Genomic DNA, 12,024 nt, shown 5'->3' with positions numbered 1-12,024 from the left:
GTTTTCTCTCTGCAGTATTCGTCACTTACTGGTTGAATAGAACCAAAACCTGCTCCTGAATACAGAGTGATGTCATGAAAAGCTGATGAAGGGGAAATCTGCAGTTTCTACTTCCATTTTCATATGTACCTATTGATTCTTGAAGTGCATACCCTTGAAACACGCAAGAAGAGAGGTTGTGTTTTGGTAGACAGAGTGGAAGGCCGTGGGTGGCTGTTTAGTAAACCTCTGTCTGTTTGTGGTTGTGGGACCATGTCTATGTTCCCTTAGTGAGGTGATCCACTGTTGCATGAATTAATAAATAAGGACCAATAACAGATCAGATCCATGTTTATTGGAACACATTGTTTTTGTCCTTTTCATAGAACCGGGAATATAGACAAAAGGTCATATTGATTTTTATTTCATCAGGATCCCCATTAACCGACGCCAATGGCTACACCTAGTCTTACTGGGGCTCGACGCATAACAAAACGTACATTACAGTTAACCTGCCCTGGGATAACGATAGTTTGAACTACGCTTTGTGGAAAGTAACTATTTCTGTGGGAATGAATAGTTACTTTGGAGGTAACTATAACTGTTTGAATACAGATCTGTAAAAAGTACTACTTATGAAAACTATTTGAATATGTGTAATGGAGGAGAAACATCAACCTATTTTGAACACATCGGTGTTGGTCTGCCTGTGCCAGGTGTATGTGATTGTTCATTAAGGGCGTGGCCTTGTGTATAAAAGCCTTCCTGTTTGTGTCATTCAGGGGATCCCCTTACGATGTGCTGGTCGGCGTGCCTTGTGTATAAAAGCCTTCCTGTTTGTGTCATTCAGGGGGTGGCCTTACGATGTGCTGGTCGGCGTGCCTTGGGAGGACGGGAGCGGTGATGGTGGTTTTAATGAAGTTAGTATGAGAAATACGAATGATTGTGAATGTAGTGTTTTTAGCCGTTGGCGTCCATTTTCCACCTAGCTCTCCTCCCTGGGCACGCTCTCTGTGTGTGTTACAACACATTGTTATTGTCTGAGTATGTGAATGAAACCTAGTGATATTTGTCTGTGCGAAATCTGATATTGCCATCTGTTGAAGTCTGTCTTGTAGGACAGTTGTACAGAGCTTCTGGAACGGATGTACAGGAAGGATGTAGTCCTATGGAGATGTCTGTCTTGTGATGCTGAAAATGAAAATAAATTGTTGCATCCTAATACTGTTGTAGGATTCCAATGTTCCAGTCCTTGGTGTAAATCTGTTATGTTTAGATTAGTCCTGAGGATGTCACCTCACGTATTGTAAAGTTGGTGAGGTACTGCTACTGAAATGATATGTGTGTAAGTCCTTCACGTTACACACAGATCTCAGGAAGTGACTACTTTTCTGAAAATATTGGATTGGCTGGTTTCAACTAACGGCAGGCCTGTATCTGGAACTGCATGTTGAAGATAGAAATAGAATGAATAGAGCACACACAACCTCCTATACTATTCCAATCTGACAGTCACATTGGAGCTATACAATACATTTCTACGTGAACATTCGGTATATTTCCATTCTCCTGAATGCCCATTGCCTCAGGTGTACATAATTAAATCAAATGATATTTTGTACAGATAAGTATTAATAAGTTGAATGCTCAACTACTGTATGACCCTGAAAAAGTTGAAAGCTGCAATTCATTTCATGATACCTGGAAAGACAGTGTAATTCAAAGCCATTTGCAAACAGCAAGTTGGATGCTTAGCAAAAACGACTTTGAACCTCTGTCCATCTGAGGGTAAGTGTTTCAAACATGCACTATACCATCTAGCTTACTCAGAATACAAACTAACATGATTTTCCATCTACCATGGATGTAGTTAATTCCAGAAAGCAGTTTTGGGATATTTAGTTACTGTTAGCATTCTCAGTTACACTTAACATTAAATGGTTATTGTGCCTGTGTAATAAACATTGTTTTTGTGCAGCATTTTATTAGCATGTTACATAATACTTTGATACTTGCATTTTAAATGCATAGCAATGAGCTGAGTTTTTGTAAGTACTGTACACAAGGAATAGTGACTGTTCCTTATTCCACTTATGCAATTCTAAAGTCATTTCCAAAATCCTATAACCATTTTCCTATTGTAACACTCAGTTACTACACATGTATAATAACTTTATGCCGTGTTACTGTTAATTGTCTCACTCATGAAAATATGTTAGTCAACTTGAAGCTGCAAAAGTTGTCTCATCTTACACTGAGGTGATTCCATGTCTGTCATGTATTTACAGTGCATTTGGAAAGTATTCAGACCCCTTGACTTTTGCCACAGTTTGTTACCTTACAACTTTATTCTAAAATGTAAAAAAAAGTATTTACACACAATACTCCATAATGAAACAGAACAGGTTTAGAACATTTTGCTAATTTATATACATAAAAAAAATCTTATGTACATAAGTGTTCAGACCCTTTGCTGTGAGACTCGATATTGAGCTCCGGTGCATCCTGTTTCCATTGATCATCCTTGAGATGTTTCTAAAACTTGATTGGAGTCCACCTGTGGTAAATTCAATTGATTGGACATGATTTGGAAAGGCACACACCTGTCTATATAAGGTCCCACAGTTGACAGTGCATGTCAGAGCAAAAACCCAGCCATGAGGTTGAAGGAACTCTCCATAGAGCTCTGAGACATGATTGTGTCGATGCACAGATCTGGGGAAGGGTACCAAAACATTTCTGCAGCATTGAAGATCCTCAAGGACACGGTGGCCTCCATCATTCTTAAATGGAAGGAGTTTGGAACCACCAAGACTCTACCTAGAGCTGGCTGCAGGCCAAACTGAGCAATCGTGGGAGAAGGGTCTTGGTCAGGGAGTTGACTAAGAACCCGATGGTCACTCTGACAGTTCCTCTGTGGAGATGGGAGAACCTTCCAGAGGAACAACAGTCTCTGCAGCACTCCACCAATCAGGCCTTTATGGTAGAGTGGTCAGACGGAAGCCACTCCTCAGTAAAAGGCACTTGACAGCCTGCTTGGAGTTTGCCAGAAGGCACCTAAAGACTCTCAGACCATGAGAAAGAAATTTGCCTGGTCTGATTAAACCAAGATTGAACTCTTTGGCCTGATGCCAAGCCTCACGTCTGCAGGAAACCTGGTACCATCCCCACGGTGTAGCATGGTGGTGGCAGCATCATGTTGTGTGGGTGTTTTTCAGCGGCAGACTGGGAGAATAGTCAGGATCGAGGGGAAAGATGAATGGAGCAAATTACAGGGAGATCCTTGATGAAAACCTCCTCCGGATCTCCGACTGGGGCGAAGGTTCACCTTTCAACAGGACAACGACCCTAAGTACACAGCCAAGACAACGCAGGAGTGGCTTTGGGACAAGTCTCGCAATGTCCTTGAGTGGTCCAGCCAGAGCCCGGACTTGAACCCGATCGAACATCTCTGGAGAGACCTGAAAATAGCTGTGCAGCGACGCTCCCCATCCAACCTGACAGAGCTTGAGAGGATCTACAGAGAAGAATAGGAGAAACTCCCCAAATACAGGTGTGCCAAGCTTGTAGCGTCATACGCAAGAATACTTGAGGCTGTAATCGCTGCGAAAGGTGCTTCAACAAAGTACTGAGTAAAGGGTTTTCTAGAAAACATCTCAATTGTCAGTGAAAACCACATTTGTTTGAACAAGTCTGCCATATCAGCAGGCTTTTATTAAAAAAAGCAGTCAATGATGCTGAATTAACTCTTTCGCTGCCAGACAAGGCTCCGCAGATATCCAGTTGCAGCGGTGGTAAGGTGTTGGGACAGCTTTATGTAGGCCCAAACAGTTTGTGGGCACCATTTGCCACTGTTATTGCGCAATTAATGTATTTGTGTTGTGTTGTGGCTTTGATGGCATGCATCAAAAAAAAGTTTGCCCCACCAAGATTTACATGTTAAAATCCTCATTGTAGCCGACGCCAATGGCAACAGCTAGTCTTACTGGGGTCCGACACATAACAAAAAATGTATTACAGAGAAAAATACTCTACAGTCAACCAGCCCTGGGATAAAGCTAGTTTGAACTATGCTTTGTGGAAAGTATCTATTTTTCTGTGGGAAGAAATGGTTATTTTGGAAGTGACTGCAACTATTTGAATACAGATCCCCAAAAAGTACTACTTGTGAATATTATTTGAATACTTGTAACGGGGAGAACCGTCAACCTATTTTGAACACATCGGTGTTGGTCTGCCTGTGCCAGGTGTATGTGATTGTTCATTAAGGGCGTGGCCTTGTGTATAAAAGCCTTCCTGCTTGTGTCATTCAGGGGATGGCCTTACGATGTGCTGGTCGGCGTGCCTTGGGAGGACGGGAGCGGTGATGGTGGTTTAATGAAGATAGTATGAGAAATAGAAATGATTGTGAATGTAGTGTTTTTTGCCGTTGGCGCCCATATTCCATCTTGACCTGCTCTCCTCCCTGGGCACGCTATCTGAGTGTTACAACACATTGTTATTGTCTGAGTATGTGAATGAAACCTAGTGATATTTGTCTTTGACAAATTTGATATTGCCATCTTTTGAAGGCTGTCTTGTAGGACAGTTGTACGGAGTTCCATGTAGGCCTATGGAGATGTCTGTCATGTAATACTGAAAATTAAAATACATTTTTGTTGCATCCTGATATGTCCGATTCCCACGCTCCAGTCCTTGATGTAAAGAACCTGTTATGTTTAGATTAGTCCTGAGGACCTTACCTCATGTATTAAAAAGTTGTATGGCTATAGGAATTATACACTGATTGCACAAAACACTAGGAAAATCTGCTCTTTCCATAACAGACTGACCAGGTGAATCCAGGTGAAAGGTATGATCCTGTATTGATCAGTGTAGATCAATGGGAAAGGTATTTCACCTTTATTTAACCAGGTAGGCTAGTTGACAAGTTCTCATTTGCAACTGCGACCTGGCCAAGATAAAGCATAGCAATTCGAAACATACAACACCACAGAGTTACACATGGAATAAACAAAACATACAGTCAATAATACAGTAGAACAAAAGAAAACAAAAAGTCTATATACAGTGAGTGCAAATGAGGTAAGATAAGAGAGTTAAGGCAATAAATAGGCCATGGTGGCAAAGTAATTACAATATAGCAATTAAACACTGGAAAGGTAGATGTGCAGAAGATTAATGTTCATGTAGAGATACTGGGGTGCAAAGGAGCAAGATAAATAAATAAATACAGTATGGGGATGAGGTAGGTAGATAGATGGGCTGTTTACAGATGGGCTATGTACAGGTGCAGTGATCTGTGAGCTGCTCTGACAGCTGGTGCTTAAAGCTAGTGAGGGAGATATGACCCTCCAGCTTCAGAGATTTTTGCAGTTCGTTCCAGTCATTGGCAGCAGAGAACTGGAAGGAAAGACGACCAAAGGAGGAACTGGCTTTGGGGGTGACCAGTGAGATATACCTGCTGGAGCGCGTGCTACGAGTGGGTGCAGCGCGGGAGGGGGTGTGTCCATGGGGGAGTAGCGTGGGAGGGGGTGTGTCCATGGGGGAGTAGCGTGGGAGGGGGTGTGTCCATGGGGAGAGTAGTGTGGGAGGGGGTGTGTCCATGGGAGAGTAGTGTGGGAGGGGGTGTGTCCATGGGTAGAGTAGTGTGGGAGGGGGTGTGTCCATGGGGAGAGTAGTGTGGGAGGGGGTGTGTCCATGGGGAGAGTAGTGTGGGAGGGGGTGTGTCCATGGGGAGAGTAGTGTGGGAGGGGGTGTGTCCATGGGAGAGTAGTGTGGGAGGGGGTGTGTCCATGGGGAGAGTAGTGTGGGAGGGGGTGTGTCCATGGGGAGAGTAGTGTGGGAGGGGGTGTGTCCATGGGGAGAGTAGTGTGGGAGGGGGTGTGTCCATGGGAGAGTAGTGTGGGAGGGGGTGTGTCCATGGGTAGAGTAGTGTGGGAGGGGGTGTGTCCATGGGTAGAGTAGTGTGGGAGGGGGTGTGTCCATGGGAGAGTAGCGCGGGAGGGAGGTGTCCATGGGGAGAGTAGCGCGGGAGAGGGTGTGTCCATGGGGAGAGTTGTGTGGGAGGGGGTGTGTCCATGGGGAGAGTAGCGCGGGAGGGAGGTGTCCATGGGGAGAGTTGCGCGGGAGGCGGTGTGTCCATTGGAGAGTTGCGCGGGAGGGGGTGTGTCCATGGGGGAATAGCACAGGGAGGGGGTGTGTCCATGGGAGAGTAGCGCGGGAGGGGGTGTGTCCATGGGGGAGTAGCGTGGGAGGGGGTGTGTCCATGGGGGAGTAGCGTGGGAGGGGGTGTGTCCATGGGGAGAGTAGTGCGGGAGGGGGTGTGTCCATGGGGAGAGTAGTGCGGGAGGGGGTGTGTCCATGGGGAGAGTAGTGTGGGAGGGGATGTGTCCATGGGAGAGTAGCACGGGAGGGGGTGTGTCCATGGGGAGAGTAGCGTGGGAGGGGGTGTGTCCATGGGGGAGAATAGCGCGGGGAGGGTGTGTCCATGGGGGAGGCAGGCACAGGACTCACCGGGCTGGGGAGACATCCAGGAGGCCTCTTCCTTGGCCGAGGCACCGGATACACTAGGCCGTGGAGGTGCACTGGCGGTCTCGAGCGCAGAGCTGGCCCCACCCGTTCTGGCTGGATGCCAGCTTCCACCCGGCAAATGCGGGACGCTGGCACCGAGCATACCGGCCTGTGAATGCTCCACCTCGACACCGTGAGCATCACCCCATAGCCTGACCAGTTCGATGGGGCCTGACCAGTCTGATGCTCGCCACGGTAAGCACGGGGAGTTGGCTCAGGTCTATTACCTGACTCTGCCACACACCCCGTGTGCCCCCCCCCCCCCATTTTCTTGGGGGGCTGCCTCTCGGGCTTCCTTGCCAGCCGTTGTCACCAACTCCATTCTCCGGTATCCCTCCTCGTACTGTTCTAGAGAATCCCAGGCGGGCTCCGGCACTCTCCCTGGGTCGACCGAACACCTCTCTATCTCCTCCCAGGTTGTCTCATACTCCAGATAGCACTGCTCACCTGTCCAGGAGTCCCTTTCACCACGCTGCTTGGTCCTTTGGTGGTGGGTAGTTTTGTAACGCTCCCCTTCCTGTGAATGACTGGACCAAAGCGCAGCGTGAGACGTGTTCATGATATTTTAATCAAATCAGAACACTGGAACAAAAAATAACAAAGAGGAAAATGAACAGTTCTGTAAGGAAACTAATAATACAGAAAACAACTACCCACAAAACACAGGTGGGAAAAGGATACCTAAGTATGGTTCTCAATCAGAGACAACGATAGACAGCTGCCTCTGATTGAGAACCACACCCGGCCAAACACACAGAAATAGAAAACATAGAACGAAAACACAGAATGCCCACCCCAACTCACGCCCTGACCAAACCAAAATAGAGACATAAAAAGGATCTCTAAGGTCAGGGCGTGACAAGTCCTTGATGTAAAGAACCTGATATGTTTAGAATAGCCCTGAGAACCTCACCTCACGTACTGAACAGGTGGTGTAGTTTGGCTACAGGAATTATACGTATATTTATGTGTAAGTCCCTCATGTTACACACAGATCTCAGGACGTGACTACCTTTCTGAAACTATTGGCTGCCTTCCACTAATGTCAGAACCGTATCTACATGTTGAATATAGAAATAGAATGAATAGAGCACACACAATCTCCTATACTATTCCAATCTATCTGACAGTCATATTGGAGCTACACAATACATTTCTACGTGAACATTCTGTGTATGTCCATTCTCCTGAATGTCCATTGCCCAAGGTGTACATAATGAAGTTAAAAAAAATGTACCAATGATATTTTGTACAGATAAGTATTAATAAGTTGAATGCTCAACTACTGTATGACTCTGTCAACAGGCCACTGAAAAAGTTGAAAGCTGCAATAAATGTTATGATACCTGGAAAGACTGCAGAGTAATTCAAAGCCATTGCAAACATTGCAAACAGCGTTCAGTGTTCTTGTTTCAAACACTATACCCTCTTTAAAGGGATAGTTTACTCAGAATACAAACTAACATGATTTTCCATCTACTATGGATGTAGTTGATTCCAGAAAGCTGTTTTGGGATATTTAGTTACTGTTAGCATTCTCAGTAACACTTAACATTAAGCTGTTCTTATGCCTGTGTAATGAAATCATAATTACTTTTGGAGCAACATTTTAATTGCATGTTACATAATACTTTGATACCTGTATTTTAAATGCATAGCAATAAGTTATTGTAAGTACTGTACACATGGAATAGTGACCGTTCCTTATTTCACTAATGTAATAACTCAATGCACATCCTATGTAACAACAACGTTAATATTGTAATACTCAGTTACTGCACACATATAATACCTTTATACTGTGTTTCTGTATTTAACTTACGTTTAACTCGTGAAAATATACATTAGTAATGATGAAGCTGCAAGAGTGGTCTTCTCTTCTGTTGAGGTGATTCCATGTCCCTCCTATTTAAATATACTATATTACTATCATAGAGCCCTCCAAACCATGTACTTATGGTCATATATTTAGTCATTCAACAAAAATCTTCAAATTCTTTGTTCCCCCCCTCACTTTTATTTGTTTTGTTATTTTTAGATCGGGTGGATACATTATTCATTTAAAATTATACGTTTATAAAACATGCACCCACAGGCTGTCCCTCAAAAGTAAAACATGGAGGGTTAGAGAATGACATAATAGATGGACTGATAGAAAGGGTAAGGTTTAGAGAATGACAGAATAGATGGACTGATGGAAAGGGTAAGAGTGAGAGAGGAAGTGTATTAGAGAGAATGAAATGGAGGTAAAATGAGTGTGTGTCACCGTGTGTGTGTGTGTCTGTGTCACTGTGTGTGTGCATGTCACTGTGTGCGTATCACTTTGTTTGTGTATGTCACTCTCTGTGTGTGTGTGTGTCACTGTGTGTGTGTGTGTCACCGTGTGTGTGTGTCACTGGGTGTGTGTGTGTCATTGGTTGTGTGTGTCAATGGGTGTGTGTGTCATTGGGTGTGTGTGTGTGTCACTGGGTGTGTGTGTGTGTGTGTGTGTGTGTGTGTGTGTGTGTGTCACTGGGTGTGTGTATCAGTGTGTGTGTCACTGTGTGTGTGTGTGTGTCACTGTGTGTGTGTGTTACTGTGTGTGTCACTGTGTGTGTGTGTGTGTGTCACTGTGTGTGTGTGTGTGTGTGTGTGTCACTGTGTGTGTGTCACTGTGTGTCAGTGTGTGTGCCACTGTGTGTGTGTGTCACTGGGTGTGTGTGTCACTGTGTGTGTCACTGTGTGTGTGTGTCACTGGGTGTGTGTGTCACTGTGTGTGTGTGTGTGTGTCACTGTGTGTGTGTGTCACTGTGTGTGTGTGTGTGTGTGTGTGTGTCACTGTGTGTGTGTCACTGTGTGTGTCACTGTGTGTGTGTGTGTGTGTGTGTCACTGTGTGTGTAAAGGATGGACCTGTTCCTTATTTAGAGAAAACATGACCTGTATGCTACTTGGAGGCAGTTTCTCCCTGCATTTCAAAAACCTTGTTGGCAAACAAACAAATACATGCTACGTAATTCAGTTTGACCCAAAAGGAACAGGCTGTACCTGTATTTGAAATGCTTGATTCCCATTTGCTCTTTTCACTTGCTGCTACTAAGATAACTGCAAAATAAAAAAAGTTGTGGTTGCGCAACTCGATATTAGGGAGGTGTTCTTGATGTTTTGTACACTCACTGTATATCCGTTGTTTAGCTGGAATGCAATATTTATATCCTGTATAATAGACTGTGATATGTGGTTGTCTCACCTAGCTATCTTAACCTCTAGGTCAGGGCTGCCAAACCCTCTTCCTGGAGATCTACCGTCCTGTGGGTTTTCAGTCCAATCCTAATTTAACACACATGATTCTGATAATTAGCTGCTCAACAAGACCTTAACTAGCTAAATCCGAAATGCTAAATTAGGGTTGGACTGAACACCTACAGGACAGTAGATCTCCAGGAAGAGGGTTGGGCAGCCCTGCTCTCGGGATTGGTGTCCCTTATACGGGACAGTTGCTGCTCAACATGCAACATGTGACTAGAAGGGTGTTGTAAAAAACAGCCAACTTTCCGGGACATAGACATGTCTTATATGGGCAGAAAGCTTCATTTCTTGTTAATCTAACAGCAGTGTCCAATTTACAGTAGCTATTACAGATGACAAATATTGTTTGAGGGTTGTACACAACAACAAAACACTAATCATAGCAACTGGTTTGGTACATTTACCTCTGAAGGTAAATCATGCACTTACATTCATTAATCTTGCTCTGATTTGTCATCCTGAGGATTCCAGAGATAACATGTAGTGTAGTTTTTTTGGAAAAAGATATATAAAATATTATTTTCAAATGTAGGAACTGGGTTCTACAGTTTGACCTCTGGATCCACACCCACCCTGCCCGGCCATCTAGACGTGTGAAGGTTAGTGTCTTTTCTGTAGGGAAGCTAAGAATCCATCATGTATGAAATTCCTGGGAGTGTACAAACTTACATTTTGTATATCCATAGCATTTTTGTATGTTCTCTATAGTTATGTACTTCTAAACCGATTCGGCACATTTGGGAAAACTCCTGGCAGACTTGATACTAAATATTTTGTAGTGATATAGTTCTTCACTGGATCAGTCTGAAACTTTGCACACACACACTGCTGACATCTGGTGGACAACATCTACATTACATCTAGAATCCTACATCTCTGTGTTGTATTATCTTTTACCAGATCTAATGTTATATTCTCCTACATTCATTTCAAACTTCCACAAACTTCAAAGTGTTTCCTTTCAAATGATATCAATAATATGCATATCCTTGCTTCAGGTCCTGAGCTACAGGCAGTTAGATTTGGGTATGTCGTTTTAGGCGAATATTGAAAAAAAGGGTTAGATCATTAAGATGAATGCAAGTCGCTCTGGCATATGGGTGTCATCCCAGATTAAAATAAAAATGTACACCACAGAGTACATGTAGTATCTGCATAAGTACAATGTAATTACTAGGTGTAACACAGGATTTAGATAGGTAAAATTAAGTGTATCTTGAGGGGAACTTACTTGTAACTAATGGGTACTTATACATTGCAAACAGACTAGTCTCAGTGTTGTTACCCTTGCAGAGGGAGGGTGCTGGAGTATTTTTAACCAGACTAGTCTCAGTGTTGTTATCCTTGCAGAGGGAGGGTGCTGGAGTATTTTTAAACAGACTAGTCTCAGTGTTGTTATCCTCGCAGAGGGAGGGTGCTGGAGTATTTTTAAACAGACTAGTCTCAGTGTTGTTACCCTTGCAGAGGGAGGGTGCAGGAGTATTTTTAACCAGACTAGTCTCAGTGTTGTTACCCTTGCAGAGGGAGGGTGCTGGATTATTTTTAAACAGACTAGTCTCAGTGTTGTTACCCTTGCAGAGGGAGGGTGCAGGAGTATTTTTAACCAGACTAGTCTCAGTGTTGTTACCCTTGCAGAGGGAGGGTGCTGGATTATTTTTAAACAGACTAGTCTCAGTGTTGTTACCCTCGCAGTGGGAGGGTGCTGGAGTATTTTTAAACAGACTAGTCTCAGTGTTGTTACCCTTGCAGAGAGAGGGTGCTGGAGTATTTTTAACCAGACTAGTCTCAGTGTTGTTACCCTCGCAGTGGGAGGGTGCTGGAGTATTTTTAAACAGACTAGTCTCAGTGTTGTTACCCTTGCAGAGAGAGGGTGCTGGAGTATTTTTAACCAGACTAGTCTCAGTGTTGTTATCCTTGCAGAGGGAGGGTGCTGGAGTATTTTTAAACAGACTAGTCTCAGTGTTGTTATCCTCGCAGAGGGAGGGTGCTGGAGTATTTTTAAACAGACTAGTCTCAGTGTTGTTACCCTTGCAGAGGGAGGGTGCAGGAGTATTTTTAACCAGACTAGTCTCAGTGTTGTTACCCTTGCAGAGGGAGGGTGCTGGATTATTTTTAAACAGACTAGTCTCAGTGTTGTTACCCTTGCAGAGGGAGGGTGCAGGAGTATTTTTAACCAGACTAGTCTC

At 44.1% G+C, this 12,024-nt stretch overlaps 1 protein-coding gene and 1 long non-coding RNA gene across 2 annotated transcripts; one reads left to right on the top strand and one right to left on the bottom strand.

Moving 5' to 3' along the window:
• The first annotated feature begins 827 nt into the window (after window positions 1–827).
• LOC139579382 (uncharacterized) lies at window positions 828–1,201 on the top strand. The gene is made up of 2 exons (XR_011675742.1): window positions 828–899; window positions 1,098–1,201. It is a non-coding gene; the product is annotated as an uncharacterized lncRNA (long non-coding RNA).
• Window positions 1,202–5,455: 4,254 nt separating this feature from the next.
• LOC139579759 (uncharacterized) lies at window positions 5,456–6,511 on the bottom strand. Its single transcript, XM_071408580.1, has one exon. It carries the CDS (start codon window positions 6,509–6,511, stop codon window positions 5,456–5,458), a length of 1,056 nt encoding a protein of 351 aa, XP_071264681.1.
• Window positions 6,512–12,024: the final 5,513 nt, after the last annotated feature.

Source organism: Salvelinus alpinus, chromosome 6 (assembly GCF_045679555.1).
Source record: "Salvelinus alpinus chromosome 6, SLU_Salpinus.1, whole genome shotgun sequence".
Classification (NCBI taxonomy): domain Eukaryota; kingdom Metazoa; phylum Chordata; class Actinopteri; order Salmoniformes; family Salmonidae; genus Salvelinus; species Salvelinus alpinus.
Note: the sequence above shows the minus strand (reverse complement) of the source record. Positions and strands in the feature narration are given on the sequence as shown.

Excerpts from the sequence above, each read along its gene's own strand:
- LOC139579759 (XM_071408580.1), bottom strand. The coding sequence starts at position 6,511 with ATGTCTCCCCAGCCCGGTGAGTCCTGTGCCTGCCTCCCCCATGGACAC.